Source organism: Zootoca vivipara, chromosome 12, assembly GCF_965207765.1.
Source record: "Zootoca vivipara chromosome 12, rZooViv2.hap1.1, whole genome shotgun sequence".
NCBI classification, from domain to species: Eukaryota; Metazoa; Chordata; class Lepidosauria; order Squamata; family Lacertidae; genus Zootoca; species Zootoca vivipara.
In genome coordinates, this window is record NC_142595.1 from 48,120,300 (window position 1) to 48,136,905 (window position 16,606).

Consider the following 16,606-nt stretch of genomic DNA (forward strand, 5'->3'; position numbering starts at 1 on the left):
AATTCTGTATGGCGCGATTGTGACCCTAGGTTTTAGCAAATCTCTCTTCCTTACAAGGAAAGAGATTAGGCCAAATTAGCCAATAACAGGTGAAAGCCACAAGGTGGCAGCCGTCGTTCAGGAAGGGGCTTAAGATACTGCCAGAAAACTGGGCAAAAACGCCAACTCTGGATACTTTGGACAAAAGGGAACTTTGCCTTTTGCTGCGAATTTGGTGCTTCTGCATCAGTGGAGAGGCAGGCTCGCCCAGGGAGAAGGGGTTGGTCAAGGGTGCTGTCCTGGGGGGTGTCTCCAGATTGCATTTTGCATGGAGAGATTCAGACACACACCCAGAAACTCAGGTTTGCACAGTTAAGATGGATTTAAGGGCTCTGCCCCCCTACGGCCACAAATCCTCTTAAAAAGAGAGAGGGCTTCTTGCAGTGATGGGAACATACGTTGGAAAGTGTGGGGCGAACGAATGACGGATGGGAATACATATAAATACCCTGCAAACGGATCAGAAGCAACACTCAGTAACTAAGACCGGGAATAGCCTGACAGCTGTGTAAGCTTTGTGCAATAAAAAAACACAGGAGAAATGGGGTATAAACAGGTCGTCTGGATGAGCCCAGAGATTGTCGCTTTTCCTCAGGGCACAGATCTTCACCCCCTTGTACTCTGGGGAAACCCAGCCAGATGAGTGGGGTAAAAATAATAATTATTATTGAGCAGCAATGCACCTTTTGTGGCACTAAATCAGGCATCCCCAAACTGCGGCCCTCCAGATGTTTTGGCCTACAACTCCCATGATCCCTAGCTAACAGGACCAGTGGTCAGGGAAGATGGGAATTGTAGTCCAGAAGTTTGGGGGTGCCTGCACTAAATGCTTAGTAAAATTACCATTATTCCTTATAATTCTGATGTTCAGGCTATGAGTGCCATTGTTTCTGAAGCCCAAACAAAACCACACACACAAACAAAACAGGCAGTATCGGCATGCTTCGGGGGAATCTCAAATTTGCAGAAGGACAACAGAAAATCTTTAGGGGGGGGGAGAAATACTAAAGAGGAAGTGATCCCTAAAAAGAAAAACTCAGGGAGGACTGGGCAGGCTTTGTGGCCACTAATAACCGAATATCTGCTGGGAAATGAGGCAAAAAGAAAACCAGGGGAAGAGGGAATGGAATGGTGTTTCTGGGGTGGGGTGGGGTGAGCTCAGCTGGTTGGAGGGCAGAGCTGGAGCACTTCATGCTGCAACATTTTATTGCAGCTCCGAGTTCGGTTTTATTTAAGTAACAAAGAGCACCAGGCTGAAAGGCTCCTCTAGCTCTAGCACAGTGATTCAGCAAAACACCTTCTCTCTTGGCTTGCCTGCAGCAACTGGCATTCATTCACATGTACCCTGCGAGCTTTTACATCATGGCCACTCTGGCAAATAGCCCCTGACATGTACAGAGACACACGGAATGCAATAGCTGTTTGATAGCCTTTATTCTACATTTCGGGGGCCTGTTGCTGATATACAGAGCGGGGGGGGGAAGCGTCCTCCACTGCCTTTCAGGTGTGGAGTGTGAGTTGAGGATGGGGGGGGGGCGGACGTCTGATCTTCAAAAGGAGTTACTCCTCGTTCAGACCTTTCTGCAAGGGAACAGGGAGAGAGGAAAGAGGAGTCAGCGGAGAAATGCAGATACCAGGCAGGTGGGAGTGGGGGGGGGGACCAAAATTATAAGGAGCGTGGCTGGAGTTGGAGGAGAGAGAACTCTCCAGAGGTTTCTCACCTTTGCCCCGATATCACGGCTCTTGGCCCTCAGCTTGTTGACTTGAGACTCGGCAATGTCCGCCCGCTCCTCGGCCTCATCCAGCTCGTGCTGAACCTTCCGGAATTTGGCCAGGTTGGTGTTGGCCTGCCCCTCCTGCATTGGGGCGGGGGGGGGGGGAGAGAGAGAGAAAGAGATGGGGTGAAATCACAATGGGGTGTTGTCTTAAAGCTAGTTCGTCATACCAGGGGGGCATCGAATGAAGCCGGATGCTGGAAGATCCCAGAGAAAACAAAAGCAACTTCTTCACGCGGTGCAAACTGCGGAACTCCCTGCCACAAGAGGTTAGCGGCGGCCACCAACTTGGATGGCTTTAGAAGAGAACTGGAAAATTCACAGAGGGTAAGGCTACCTGCGTCTACCAGAGAGAAAAGGCTAGGTTCTACCTCCGCTGTCAAAGGCAGTATTGCCAGCTGCTGGAATCGCAGGTGGGGAGAAACTCTGTCCCTGCAGGTTGCTGGATGAGGAGGAAGAGTAAGGACCCTTGGATGAGCCTCGCCCCTCCTTTATGTCAGAACTTTGAGACAGGCATCAAACGCGGAGCAGGGCCTTATCGGCATGGGCACCCCTAGAATGGGATTTCCTCCTCTGGAAAGATTGTTAAAAACCACCTCTGTCCTGACTAACTAACAGAAACAAAACAAAAAGCTCTTTCCTTTTTTTCCCCTCTTCCCCCCAGCAGGCATTAAAGCAGGTGATGGTTGATTTTAACAGTCTGGCTGTTTTTAATCTTGTCATTTTACATCCTGCTGGCATGTGGTTTTATTTGATTTTACGCTGCTTACAAGTTCTGATTCTAATGGAATTGGATATTGGATTTTCATTTGCTTCTGTTGTCATTTTCCCTCCCGTTCGGCTGCCCTGTCGGTGGGGACGAGGTGGGGAGAGGCGTAAACAAGAAATAAGATAATACTTCTGAGTGCGTGTAGTGCGAGGGGGAAATTCGGGGAAGATGGAAGTGCTCTCTGTGGTCGCCGCAAAATGCTCACCCGCAGGTCCATTGATTTAGGCACGTAAATGGGAATAATGACGGGGAATGGAGAAGCGAGGAGTGGCTGCAGAGCTTAGTGGTTAGAGCATCTGCCTTGTGCGCAGGGTTCAATCATCAGCATCTCTGGGTGGGCTGGCAGAGGCGCTTGTCTGAAACCCTGGAGAGCTGCTGCCAGCAAATGCAGGCACTACTGATCTCAATACCAGTATAAGACAGCTTTCTGTGTTCCCATGTGGGCCACGTAGGAGGCAGGTCATGGCGAGTTCTCCCAGGTGTCAAGGAGGCAGAGGGAGCCTAGGCAAGTGTTCCTCAGCCTTGGGTCCCCCAGATGTTGCTTTCACTACATCTCCCATCATCCCTGACCGTCGGCTAAACTGGCTAGGGCTGATGGGAGTTGTAGTCCAACACCGTCTGGGGACGTTAGCCCCGAAGGTTGCGTTCTTACCGCTTCTTCAGCCTGCCTCTTGTAAGCCTTGACTTTCAACTGGAGTTTATCCACCAGATCTTGGAGACGGACGAGGTTCTTCCGGTCCTCCTCCGTCTGCAACACGCAATTAAAAAAAAGAGAGACAGGCAGGTTATTTAGCATCCACATAGCTGAAGAAGGAAACGGACTCACTGTGCTGGGTTTACAGCTTTGTCAACTCCCATGTAGTATTTGCAGGACTGCAAACGGTCCATGGGGGCTGGATCAGAAGGGATAAACTTCACCCAGCAGCAGTAGACTGCTGCCAAATTATTCAAAAACCGAAACAAGTCAGGCCTTTTTAGCTTCCTTTCCTTGCTGGGCTCACCTGGAACTGATTCGTTCCTGCTCACATTGTATCCCAGAGCTGGCCCTAACATTAGGCAGCAATCGGCATTTGTTTCAGGTGGCGGCAACTCAGCAGCCATACCCCCGGAGACCCTGAAACTAGCTCACTCCATGCCCCCTAAGCAAGTTTGCTGCCCCCAAATGTGGAATGGGAGCCTGCCATTTTGTTCGTTGTCACTGGACCGTCCTGCCTTCCCCTGTCACAGCTGCGAGTCTAATTCCTTCTGGACTGTGCTAGGCTTAAAAGATGGCGGACATGTTTTGAAGCTCCACTGAGAGCCATCGCATCAGAACTCTGAATTCCTAATGGAGATATCAGTATTTTGATCTCCAAACTTTGTGCGTTTGGGTCTGGGGAGGGGGGGCACTATGGAGTTCCCTGTTCCAGAGCACATTTTCCCTCTCTAGAATTTACTTGGAACACAATGCTTGGTTCCAGAAGCCTTCCCTAAACAGATCCACCTGTCTCCTGCAGCATCTGGCTGACCTAATAAGTTACATTTATTAATTCGTGTCAGGTGTACATTTTCAGTGCAACACACCTGAATTTTCATTTTCGGGAGAAGATGCTACCTCTGAATTCTCAACTGGTTGCAACTCTCCCTGTTATTCGAAAACCACAGAGCAACGCAGTTCTTCATTAGATTTTGGATGCCACCAGTTTGATTAAGTAATTTTAAGCTCAGAAAGATCGCCATCCTGATTCTAGATCTTTTCAGATTCCTGAGCCAAGCCACTAGCAATTGGGGGGAGGGGGATGAGCTGGGTTCGAGATGGCACTGTCAATGTGTTCTGCAGGCTACTTGCTTGGAATGTGGTTAGATTGAACCACGTTCGATCTTAGCTCAACTAGATGCTGTTCCACATAGAATGTAGATCTATGAGCCCCCGCACCTGGTAGGTGAGCTCCTTGATGCGCCTCTCGCACTTGCGCATGCCCTTGACATTCTCAGCGTTGCGCTTCTGCTCCATCTCCAGCTCGTTCTCCAGCTCCCGCACTCGGGCCTCCAGCTTCTGCAGCTGCTTCTTGCCGCCCTTCAGGGCCAGCTGCTCCGCCTCGTCCAAGCGCAGCTGCAGGTCCTTGATGGTCTGCTCCATGTTCTTCTTCATCCTCTCCAGGTGAGCGCTGGTGTCCTGCTCCTTCTTCAGCTCCTCCGCCATCATGGCCGCCTGGAGGAAGCAGAGAGAACGCGGAGAATTACCTCAGTCTGGCAAACCCAACGCAGGCCTTAAAAATCCTGAGGGGAGGAGGTGAAGGGGCCAGGAGCCCATACTCCTCTTTATATCCCTGAACCACTTACAGCGGTACCTCGGTTTTCAAACGTCTCCGTTGACGAACATTTCAGTTTATGAACGCAGTAAACCCAGAAGTAAATGTTTCGGGTTTTTTAACATGCCTCAGAAGTCAAACATGCCACACGGCTTCCACTGAATGCAAGATCCTGAGGCCTAGCTGTCGGCTATTGAGTTTTCGGACATTTCAGAACTCGAACGGTCTTCCAGAACGGATTACGTTCGAAAACCGCGGCACCACTCTATTCTCGTCAATGTGACTAACAGGCCTCTCCTCATGTCCACCACAGAGAGAATGGCTCCTTCCTCTATGCCCACATTATCTTCACTAAACATGGTTCTCCTAGTGGGCGAAGAATGCATTGTTGTGGGGCGGCAACATCCTTTTTCTGTCAGGGCCGCATTCCTTCAGGAGGAATCCCTCAGGGTCTGCATGCTAGCAGTGGGCAGAGATGCTGGTGGGTGAAGCCCAGGCCCGGCTCGCCCATTGACTCCAGTGGCGCAATGCACCATGGCGCCTGGGCGATCAGGGGGGCACTGAGGGGCCCTTTTTCCTCCACCAGCCGCGCCGGGAGAGCAGGGAGGTAAGCGAGCGGAACAGGGGCACTAGGACCCTGTTCCGCTCTGCAGCGCCAGGGTCATCCCTCACCCCGGCGCTGCGTTTCATTGGTAGAGGTGACGCCACATGTCAGCTCCTCTACCAATGAAACGCAGCGCCCTGTTGGCGGGAAGAAACCCCGACGGCCGCATCCTGCACTCACCCAGCTGTGTCTCTGGCCGGCGCGCGGAGCTCAGCAGGCGGGCCACGGAAATGGCCCGCGACACTCGGAGGCGGCCCGGCCGCGAGCAGCTCCTGTCGCGCCTCAGCAGCACCTCTTTTTTCCGGGTTGCTTATCCAGCGGCCTCTGGCACAGCGCGGCCCCGCTGTGAGGTGCGGGGGCCGCCGTGAGGCTCCTGCCACCCGGCACCCCAGGTAAGAGTTTTCCTTCTTTTCTTTTTTTTAGGAGTGGGGGGCCGCCCGCCCGAGGGATCCCTGCACCAGGACGCCCGAGGACCTTAAGACGGCCCTGGTGAAGCCAGCAACTGAAATAGTGTGTTTTTTATGTTTATTAATCCAGAAAAGAAAAGAAAAAAACCCTGCTCTGCTTCAATTTTCACCACGGCTACCTCAGATTAGGAATTCCTGGTCTTGCGAAACAAAGCACCACTTTGTTCAATGCTGCTACTCTCAGATAAGTAACTACACAACGGAACTACAGCAAATGAATAAAATCCCTTTCTTACTTTAGTGTGCTTTAGCAGACACACGCACACAGAGGACTGAAGTCTACATAATTGTTCTCAGGCTGATGGGCCAAAATAAACCTTTGCCATATAAAACGGGGAAAAGTTTTGGGTTTTTAAAAAGATCCCATCAAGTTATTTTAATCAAATAAAACACTGCACCTTCCAGCTGTTTTGAAACTACACAGAAAGGGGGGAAGCGCACTAGGAGGAACCTAGGAAAAGCAAGGAGGATGTTAACAGGAAGGAAGGGAAGATCAACTTTCGGGAGGTGTTGAGGGCCACACATGATGAGGTCAGGGCCACAGGTCACCCACCCTGTATTGTAGTGTGCAGCTGAGGCAACTCCTCCTAAATAACCTTAGTAGCAAATGCTTCTCATCTGTCTAACCCTGCCGGTCAGTGTAGACAACACTGAGCTCAATGGACCAATGGTCTGAGGCAGGTTTCCACGTTCATAAGGAACCCTTCCAGGTTGGAGCCGCTGTTTCAGTGGAGAAGAGGAAGAACGCATCTCTTTTTCCACTCACGTCCGTAATGGCTTTTTTGGCTTTCTCCTCAGCATTCCGGCATTCCTGGACGGCCTCCTCCACTTCCGTCTGCAGCTGGGACAGGTCGGACTCCATCTTCTTTTTCTGGTTGATGAGGCTGGTGTTCTGTCAAACAAATATGCTGTGGGTTTTTGATCTAGGGCTGCCGGCCTCCGGAGAAATAGGAGGACCTGCCAAAATGTGACCTCAGAAAATGGCTCCATTGGCATTTATAGCCTGAGGCAAAGGCAGCCACTCTTTCTAGACCTCTGCTGGTCGCCTCGAAGCGCCCCCCCCCCAATTTCTGAACCATCCCAATAAATCCCACAGGACGCTGGTCCCATGGTTTCTGGAATCTTCTATGGACGGAAAGTCCATTCCCCCCACACCAGAGGCAGGAGTGGCCGACCAGCATCGTGGGGAAAGAGGGCCTTCCTAGGTGTTGCTTTCTTTTTGAGGTCCTGCGGAAGCCCCTTCCCCACAATCCAGATGTTTCTCTGGTGGCCTGTGGCACTGCCACCATCTTCCCCCAGCTAAGAAATCATCTCCCGACTCCGGTCTGGCTTGGCATCCCAAGCTTCTGCTACTGGTCAAACCATAAATCCATTGCCCCACACCACTCTTGAGGCAGTGGTAAAAACATTAGGATTATATGGTGAATGCTGGTCTCTGCTCAGAATGTTCTAGAAAGCCCAGGAACAGCTTTCTGGGCCGGGAAGAGCTGCGGCAACAGTGATGGTGTCACTGCCGAGGTCAGGGCTGCGTGGTTGCATCGGGGAGGGCCCCAGATTGGATGTCCTGATGCCTCTGCTTTCCAATAAGGCAACTCGATTGCCGAGAAGTTACCGTATTTTTCCGTCTATAAGGCGCCCCCATGTATAAAACGCCCCCTATTTTTGGAGACTACGATTTAAGAAAATGGAGGGGGGGAGATCTATCCATGTATAAGACGCCCCCCCCCCAAATTCTGTACATTATTTTTGAGGGGGGGGCCTAGTCTTATACACGGAAAAATACGGTATTTATTTCATTAAAAAAAGTTATGCACCGCTTGATTTTTTTAAAAAAATAAAAATAAAACACCTCAGAGCAGTTTGCAGAACCAATAAAATTATCAGTCATAAAGAGTTAAAAACAGCTTTTTTTTAAAAAAATAAATCCTACTATTATTTAAAACCAGCTGTAAGCTAAAACACACACACCCCAATTAACGTGCTGCGTATCTGAAAATAAGACACCGTCTTATATTTATTTTTCCTCAAAAAAACCCCCACTATGGCTTATTTTCTGGAGATGTCTTATTTTTTTTATTAAGTATGGTACGGTTTAACCTATAAGGTTTAACTGCCTATCACTATGGCGTATTTTCGGGGTATGGCTTATATTCGTTGAATGCTTAAAAATACTGCTATGGCTTATTTTATGGCTACGTCTTACTTTCGGAGAAACAGGCTTGTCTAAACAAAAAATGATTCTACGCAGGCGCCGGAAAGAGCACAAGGAAGGCCCCACCCTGGTGTCAATCGGCAGGGAGTTCCAAAGCAGAAGGTGCTACCACACTAAAGTACCGATTTCTTACAAATGTGGGGTGAGTGTTAAGTCACTCCTGCGAACGCCACTATACAGGGGTATAGCGGAAATGTACATAATAGGAAGGGATGTCTGAGGGCAGAAATTGTCTGTTTCCTGGCTGATCCCAACTCAGGAGCTTTAGTAGCGGCCTTGCTTCTGAGGCTGCTCTTACTTGTGTGTGGAGGAGCTGGACTCTCTCACTGGTCTCTATCAGCTCCTGCTCCGCCAGCTTTCGGGCCCGCTCCGTCTGCTCCACCACGGAACGCAGCTCCTCCAGCTCCGCCTGCAGCAGGTTGTTCCTCCGCTCCACAATGGCGATGTTCTCTTTCAGGTCCTCGTTGGCTCGGACGGCATCGTCCAACTGGATCTGGGTGTCCTGGGAGGGGAAAGGAAGGGAGCCGAGATAAGTGCTGGAGATGCAATGAGACCGAGGCTGTGTTCTATCAGGTGTGGTGGACCTGTAAAAGGGTCATAGAGCGTTGGGAAATAATTCATAATGAATTGGGGGGGGGGAAAGGTTTAAAGTCCTTTAAAAAAAAAACAGAGTCCTTTTTGTTGGGGATAATTCAGACGGAAATTCCCAGGTGTCAAAAAAGGTTGTTTATGTATGCCACTACAGCAGCCCATGTTTTGTTAGCCCCCAAATGAAAAACAAGCAAAGTCCCAATGAAAGAAGAATGGCAACTTAAACTGATGGAATATGTGCAGCTTGCGGAGAAGATGAGGACAAGAACATTCGTTTAAAGAAGATTAGAAAGTGTTTATTGAATGTATGGGGGGGGGGGAACTGTGTATATTTGAAAACGTGGGCAGCATTAAGATAAATTCAACAGTGTAAATATGTTTTGATGGATGCAATAATGGAACACTGAATGGTTTAGTTTATATAAAATATGCAAGGATTTATGTTATGCAAAATGAGCCACGGAAAGAGAAGAAAGGAAGTTACTGATATTTTAAGGTTGTTTAAATGAATATTATAAAATGCAAAACAGAAAATATAATAAAAATTATAGATAAAGAAGAAGAAGGGAGCCAAGATGAAGCCAAGGGTTGGGGGGAGGGAGAGATGAGGTACAAACTAAAGGGGGCTTTACCCCACTGCTGCGTTGCCCGGGGGGGGGGAGGTGGGCAACGAGAAGACTGAACTTTCTGGTGTTACCTTGAGGTACCCCTGCAAGGTTTTGACTTGCTTCTGTGCTTCGGCCGCGATGCGGTTGGCATGACTGAGCTGGATCTCCATCTCGTTGAGGTCGCCCTCCATCTTCTTCTTGACCCTCAGCGCCTCGTTGCGGCTGCGGGTCTCGGCGTCGAGGGAGGCCTGGAGCGAGTCCACCGTCCTCAAGTGGTTGCGCTTGGCCTGCTCCATCTCCTCATCCTTCTCGGCCAGCTTGCGCTCGATGTCGGCCTTGATCTGGTTGAACTCCAGCTGGGCCCGCAGGATCTTGCCTTCCTCGTGCTCCAGAGAGGCCTGGATCACGGAGGGAGATATTGGGTAGAGGGAAAGGGACAAGGTCACGCCACGCCCTCCCGCATCCCTCAGATGAAAATAGGGGCGAGGAGAGAAAGGGCTGACAGAAAGGACATTTGTACATCTGGAGGCGAAAGATCGTGAGGGGAGGATGAAACGAAACTGAGGGGACGGAAAGAGGAAGAAAGGAAGGCCAACTGAAAAACAAGATGGCCGCGGTGTCGCTTTTAGGATCACAGCCAAAGGCCCTCCTCACCTCAGCCTCCTCCAGTGCCGCCTGCAACTCCATCTTCTCCGCGTCAAGTTGCTTCCGCACTTTCTCGAGCTCGTGGATGGTCTTGCCGCTGGATCCAAGCTGCTCCGTGAGGTCGGAAATCTCCTCTGCCGGGAACAGGAAAAAGGTAAGGAGTCAGGTGGCATCTGACAGCAGCAGGTTTCGTTTGGGGCATGGCAGCGCGCCAAGGCAGGATTGGACCCTGAGGGAGAAAAAGGCTCACCTTGCAAGTTCTTGTTCTCCCTCTTGAAGGTCTCCAGGTGCTCCAGAGACTCTTCATAGGCGTTCTTCAGCTTGAAGAGCTCGGTGCTGAGAGAACGGGCCTCCTTCTGCGACGACTCCAGCTCCGTCTGGGACTCCTCGTACTTCTGCTTCCACTCTGACAGGAGCTATAGTGGGTGATGGAGAAGCAGAGAGAGTAAGGCTTGAGAATCGCTCTTTTTTGAGGCGCTCCTAGGCCCGCTGCTCTCACAGCGAGCAAACGGACATCCTTGAAGCCAAGCCATTGTGGCGTACCAGTTAAAGTGAGTTAAGAGCATGCGGCGCAGATGTGAGCTTTGCTTCGCAAGCATCCAGTACGGCCCAGTATCCCCACTAAGCAGAACTGGGTGGGCCGCAGCTGTCCCCTACCCACCCCTTCCGGGTCCTTCCCTCTGCTTTTCCCGCCGTACTTTGTCAAAGTTCCTCTGCTTCTTGTCCAGGGCAGCCGCGGCCGCGTTTGAGCGCTCCACGTCCACCATGAGGTCTTCGATCTCGTTCTGCAGGCGGTGCTTGGTCTTCTCCAGCGAAGAGCACTTGGCGTTCACGGCCTCCACCGCCTCCTCGGCGTCCTGGAGGCGCTGCGCCAGCTTCTTCCTGACACACAAACGGGCGACAGGCACCATGAGCCAATGGATGTGGAAGGAGCCCAAATCCATGACAAGGACGGGCACCTCTGGGGCTTAAGGAAAGGAGATAAGAAGAAGGGGCTCACCCCTCCTGCTTTGCGTAAAACAAGGGTAGGCAAACTAAGGCCTGGGGGGCCGGATCTGGCCCAATCGCCTTCTAAATCCGGCCCACGGATGGTCCGGGAATCAGCGTGTTTTTACATGAGTAGAATGTGTGCTTTTATTTAAAATGCATCTCTGGGTTATTTGTGGGGCACAGGAATTTGTTCATTCCCCCCCCAAAAAAATATAGTCTGGTACCCCACAAGGTCTGAAGGACAGTGGACCGGCCCCCTGCTGAAAAAGTCTGCTTAAAACCACAACTCCTCTGGGGAAATTAAATTCAGGTTGGATTCCAGGCCCAATTCAAGGAGCTCATAGTGCCGTTTAAAGCCCTAGGCCACTTAGGCCTCAAGGAAGATGACCTCCGCCCCTATAGACTCTCTCAGGTGTTGAGATCGGCGGGGGTGGTGGTGTTTCGTACTTAGGCTACCCTCTAAAATGCAGGGCAAGAACTTTCTCTGTGGCAGCCCTTAAGCCATTGAATTCCCTCCTCACAGAGCGCAGCATCTTCATTGTACGGCTTCCGCTGTACACACCTCTTTATTTTTGCCTGTTTTGTTCTACAAGATCCATTTCTTTTGCTGAATCGACTGTCCTGTTTTCGGCTGGGACAGTTTTACCGTTCTACGTGTTTTTGTTGTTTCAATTGCTTCCCCCCCCATTTTGTTTCAACTTGAACATACAAGGGTGGGAAAGGGTCGGTGATGCAACAGGCCTGTGGTTGTGAAGTGAGGTGAGTTGTGGGTCTCGTTGCCCTCCGCCCCACTTACTTGGCCTCCTCCAGCTCCTCTGTCCTCTGGATGGCGTCGGTCTCGTACTTGGTCCTCCACTGCGCCACCTCGGAGTTGGCCTTCGACAGCGAGCGCTGAAGCTCCGCTCTGGCCTCCGTTTCTTCCTCATACTGCTCCCTCATAAGGTCGCAGTCATGGCGGGCCGACTGCAGCGCATGTGCCAGAGCATTCTTGGCCTGAGAAGGGAACAGCCACATGGTCTCGGTGACCGTCAGTCCTGACCGGACCAGTACCTACCCTTCGCGTTGAGTCCTGTGGACTTCCTTCCCAAACTTCTTTGTGTCCCCCTTACCTTAACTTCTTCTTCCAGTTGCCTCTTCAGATCTTCCAGTTGCTGGGTGTACGTCAGCTTCCCTCGCGTCAGCTGGTTGATCAGAGCGTCCTTCTCATCCATCTGGCGGGATAATTCACCTAGGGAGAAGAATTGAGGTGGGGGAATCCATTATCTCCGGGAGTTTTGTTGTCATCGGAATCGGCGGCCATGTTGAACAGGGACCCCACAGGTTGGCTGTGTCTGTCTCTACACGCTTCTCTTCAGAAAGTGTTCTGCAGAGGGTGCCATCGATGATGAACACCAAATTAGGTGGACTATAGTTATTTCTTTAAATAGAAGTTAGTTGCTAGCTGGTTCCCCCTCCCCTCTTGCAAGGTCAGGAGTTGAGGCAAGAAGGATAGCTCAGGTCATTTATGTATTCAGGGTTTCTTTTGGAGTGGGGAGGAGCATCAGAATATTGATTTTTAGCTTGGAAAGTAAAGGGAAACGGTACAGTGGAACCTCGGTTCTCGAATGTCTCCGTTGACAAACGTTTCGGAACCCAAATGCCAGAAACCCGGAAGTAAATGCATCCGTTTTCGAACGCGTCTCGGAAGTTAAACGGCTTCCGCTGCGTGTTTTTCCTTTTTTTTTTTCAACTGAATTTGCAGGCTGCCCTTTGCGCCTCGGTTGTCGACCGTTTCGGAACTCGGACGGTTTTCCGGAATGGATTACGTCCGAGAACCGAGGTACCACTGTATGAGCAATCATTTTGAAAGAAAGGGAAAAGAGGGGGGGGTGATGAAAGTAGGGCATGGCAGGAAGGAAGAAAAGAAAGAAAACTTTGAACGGATGGATGGATGGATGGAAGTTTAGGGAGGTGGAAACCTGGTTGCATCTGAGCAAAGATGGAGGAGAAATGGCTAAACCAGAAAACTGTCAAGAAGGGCCAGCCATGAAGCTATGGGAGATGGGCTTTAGCTCAGCCTTGCATGCAAAATGTCCTAAATTCAATCTCCAGGAAAAAGACATCGTATGAACTGAGGGGTGCATCAGCCTTCCCTACTCACCATTCTCAGTCTGGAGCTTAGCTCGCTGAGAGGTGAGGTCGTGGACCATCCGCTGACTCTCCTCGGACTTGGCCCGGTGCTCATTCATTTGGTCTTCAAAGGTGCGGCACATTTTCTCCAGGTTGGCCTGAAACCCGACGGCAAGAGGAGTTGTTGGGGAATAAATGTAGTGGGGCATGGAGAGCAGCAGCACCCGGTCAGAGGAGGGAACAGTTTTAATTTTGATTCTGGAATGAAGGGTGCCCCCTCTGAATCTCAACACCTCCCTATCTCTGTAAAGGTAAAGGTAAAGGGGCCCCTGACCATCAGGTCCAGTCGTGTCCGACTCTGGGGTTGCGGCGCTCATCTCGCTCTATAGGCCGAGGGAGCCGGCGTTTGTCCGCAGACAGCTTCCGGGTCATGTGGCCAGCATGACTAAACCGCTTCTGGTGAACCAGAGCAGCGCACGGAAACGCCGTTTACCTTCCCGCCGGAGCGGTCCCTATTTATCTACTTGCACTTTGCTGTGCTTTCGAACTGCTAGGTGGGCAGGAGCTGGGACCGAGCAACGGGAGCTCACCCTGTCGCAGGGATTCGAACCGCCGACCTTCTGATCAGCAAGCCCTAGACTCTGTGGCTTAACCCACAGCGCCACCTGAGTCCCTACCCCTATCTCTGTACCCCAGTCCTAATCAACCGGTTCGATGTCTCCTGGTTGTTCTCCCGCCGTGTTACAACCCCACCGCAAACTGTGGCTCTGCCCTCAGACCGTGACATCACCTGCCTTGCCCCGCCCTGCCCCAAACAAACCCCGCCCCCATTCTTTGGCTTAGAACCTTGGCTTTCAGCAACTGCTCCATGTTGGAGGCGACGTCGTCCAGCTCCAACTTCAACTCGCTCTTCTCCTTCTCCAGCTTCTGCTTGACACGCTGCAGGTTGTCAATCTGCTCCCCCAGCTCCGCCGCTGAGTCGGCATGCTTCCTGCGGAGCGCGGCCGCCGTGGCCTCGTGCTGCAGAGTCGCCTCCTCCAGGTCGCGGCGCATCTTCTGGAATTCCGCCTCCCGCTTCTTGTTCAGCTCGATCTGCACAGAGGTGGCCCCGCCGGCCTCCTCCAGCCGCTCGCTGATCTCCTCCAGCTCCCGCGAGAGGTCGGAGCGCTGCTTCTCCACCTTGGCCCGGGCTGTGCGTTCCGCCTCCAGCTCCTCTTCCAGCTCCTCGATCCGTGCCTGGACCAGGGAAGGAGGGAGACATTCTGTCAGCAAGATCTAGAAAAGCACGCTCCAGGAATTCTGTCGGCGGCCTCCATTTCAAAGCCCCAGGCCTAGATCCAGATTCATGAAGCTTCCATGGATGTTCAAAGGTCAATAACATCTAGGGGCACTGGAGGATTCCATTCAATCTGAATCTTTAAGTGGACTGACCCAATTTGCACTTCCTAGACTAATACATGGATCGGAACACACAGTCTTACCTTGGAAGTCTAACAGAATCCATTCCGGAAGTCCATTCGACTTTGAAACCCAAATTGTGGCTTCTGATTGGCTGCAGGAATCTCCTGAAGCCAATCAGAAGCCCTGGAAGCCCCATTGGACGTTCAGGTTGCAAAAGGACGTTAGTAAACCAGAACAATCACTTCTGGGTTTGCAGTCTTCGGGAGCCAAAACGTCTGAGTTCCAGGGCATTCAGGATCCAAGGTACAACTGTATCCTTCATAGTGAATGAATGGTGCAATTCTCAGCTCGCAAGGTTACATACGGTAATGCATTTCGTGGGAAAGTGCATGCAAACGTGTATATTTTAGAGGGAAATGCATACAATTTAAATGCGAGAGGTTTGTGGGATTAAAAAAAAATGGCAGAAAACTGAGCAGAATGTAAAGCTAACATGGACTGGTTGCTAATAACACCCCCATTCCTCACAGCAGATATTTGAGGTACAGAATTTCTCACAAGTTATTGCTCTGTTAGAAGCAGCTATCCTCTACCCAAAAATATTGAGTGATGTGCCTCATTTTGGTCCTGGGTTTTCCACACACACACACACACACACACACACACACAGAGAGAGAGAGAGAGAGAGAGAGAGAGAGAGAGAGAGAGAGAGAGAGAGAGAGAGAGAGAGAGAGCGAGCACACCAGTGAAGTTGGCTTCAATGCACATCGCTCTGTCATCAACCTTTTACCTGTAACTCTTTGAGCTTCTTCTGCAACTGGATGGCCAAGGATTGCTCATCTTCAATTCTAGCATTGAGTGCGTTGAGCTCAAAGTCTTTCCTGGGGAAGACAAGAACCAATTTGCTGCATCCAACCGCAGAGTGGCAGGAGCACAAATATCCGTAACAAAAGGGAGGCAGGGAGTTAGCGATAACAATAAAGCACCCCTACTTCTTCAGCTTCTCGTCCAACTGCTGCTTGTCGTTCTCCAGATCCATGATGCTTTCTTGGGTCAGCTTCAAGTCCCCTTCCAACTTCCTCTTGGCTCGTTCCAGGTCCATCCGGATCTTCTTCTCTTGCTCCAGCGAGCCCTCCAGCTGTCAAGCAAAGACAGTGAGACCCTGAAGGAAGCGCTACCCCTAAGATCAACAATGTGGTTGCTGTTGTGTTTACTACACTGAACGCCTTCCGACTCCTTTGAGGAAAATGTGAAAAAATATCACGCCGTCTGCCATGCGAGTGCTGCAGTTGATGCACTTACATCGTCCACTTGCTGTTCCAACTTGACCTTGGCTTTCGTGAGGGTGTTGACCTTGTCTTCCTCAGCTTGTAAGTCATCCAAGGCTTGCTGGTGTGCCTCCTGGAGAGCTTTCTTCTCCTTGGTTAGCTTCACGATGATCTCATCCAGGCCAGCCATCTCCTCTGTGAGGTTTTTAGCCTATGGGCATATTATAATATTGAGTTATTAGATGAAATCCTCGAAAGATTCCATCAACAGTGTCTCAGAAAAGTTTTTATACATCACTTGGGAAGACAGGTGAACTAATGCCAGTGTACTGGAAGAAGCAAAGATCAATAGTGTCGAAGCAATGATTCTTCAACATCAATTTCGTTGGACTGGTCTTGATGTTCGGGTGCCTGATTATCGTCTTCCAAAGCAACTACGCTATTCCAAACTTAAAAATGGAAAGCATAATGCTGGTGGTCAACAAAAGAGGTTTAAAGACTCTCTCAGGGCAAATCTAAAAAAAATGTAGTATAAACACCAACAATTGGGAAACACTGGCCTGCGAGTGCTCTAATTGGAGAACAGCCTTTACCAAATGGGCTTTGAAGACGCTCAAACTCAGGACGAAAGGGAGAAATGTGCTACAAGGAAGGGACATTTGGCAAACCCTCACCGAGATCAACTCCCACCCAGAAATCTTTGTCACCACTGTGTGGATCCAGAATTGGCCTCCACAGTCACTTACGGACCCACTGTAAAAGACAATCTTACTCGGCCACAAGTGATCACCAAAGAAGAAGGAAGGAGGAGGAGGAGGAGGAGGATGTAGGCAAAAT

General features: G+C 50.7%; 1 protein-coding gene across 2 annotated transcripts in view; it reads right to left on the reverse strand.

Moving 5' to 3' along the window:
• Positions 1–1,456: 1,456 nt before the first annotated feature.
• The window catches only part of LOC118095902 (myosin-7), a 44,467-nt gene continuing 29,317 nt past the window's right edge, over positions 1,457–16,606 (reverse strand). For both annotated transcript variants that reach the window (XM_088656245.1, XM_060281860.2), the window contains 17 exons: positions 15,804–15,980; positions 15,494–15,639; positions 15,292–15,382; positions 13,947–14,336; positions 13,132–13,258; positions 12,101–12,219; positions 11,788–11,984; positions 10,700–10,883; positions 10,252–10,417; positions 10,011–10,135; positions 9,446–9,754; positions 8,456–8,659; positions 6,712–6,837; positions 4,499–4,774; positions 3,236–3,331; positions 1,761–1,895; positions 1,457–1,620 (listed from right to left, as the gene is read on the reverse strand). In XM_088656245.1, the coding sequence (XP_088512371.1) occupies positions 1,600–1,620; positions 1,761–1,895; positions 3,236–3,331; positions 4,499–4,774; positions 6,712–6,837; positions 8,456–8,659; positions 9,446–9,754; positions 10,011–10,135; positions 10,252–10,417; positions 10,700–10,883; positions 11,788–11,984; positions 12,101–12,219; positions 13,132–13,258; positions 13,947–14,336; positions 15,292–15,382; positions 15,494–15,639; positions 15,804–15,980 (2,889 nt within the window). In that variant the 3' untranslated portion in view covers positions 1,457–1,599. The remainder of the gene's footprint in view (positions 1,621–1,760; positions 1,896–3,235; positions 3,332–4,498; positions 4,775–6,711; positions 6,838–8,455; positions 8,660–9,445; positions 9,755–10,010; positions 10,136–10,251; positions 10,418–10,699; positions 10,884–11,787; positions 11,985–12,100; positions 12,220–13,131; positions 13,259–13,946; positions 14,337–15,291; positions 15,383–15,493; positions 15,640–15,803; positions 15,981–16,606) is intronic.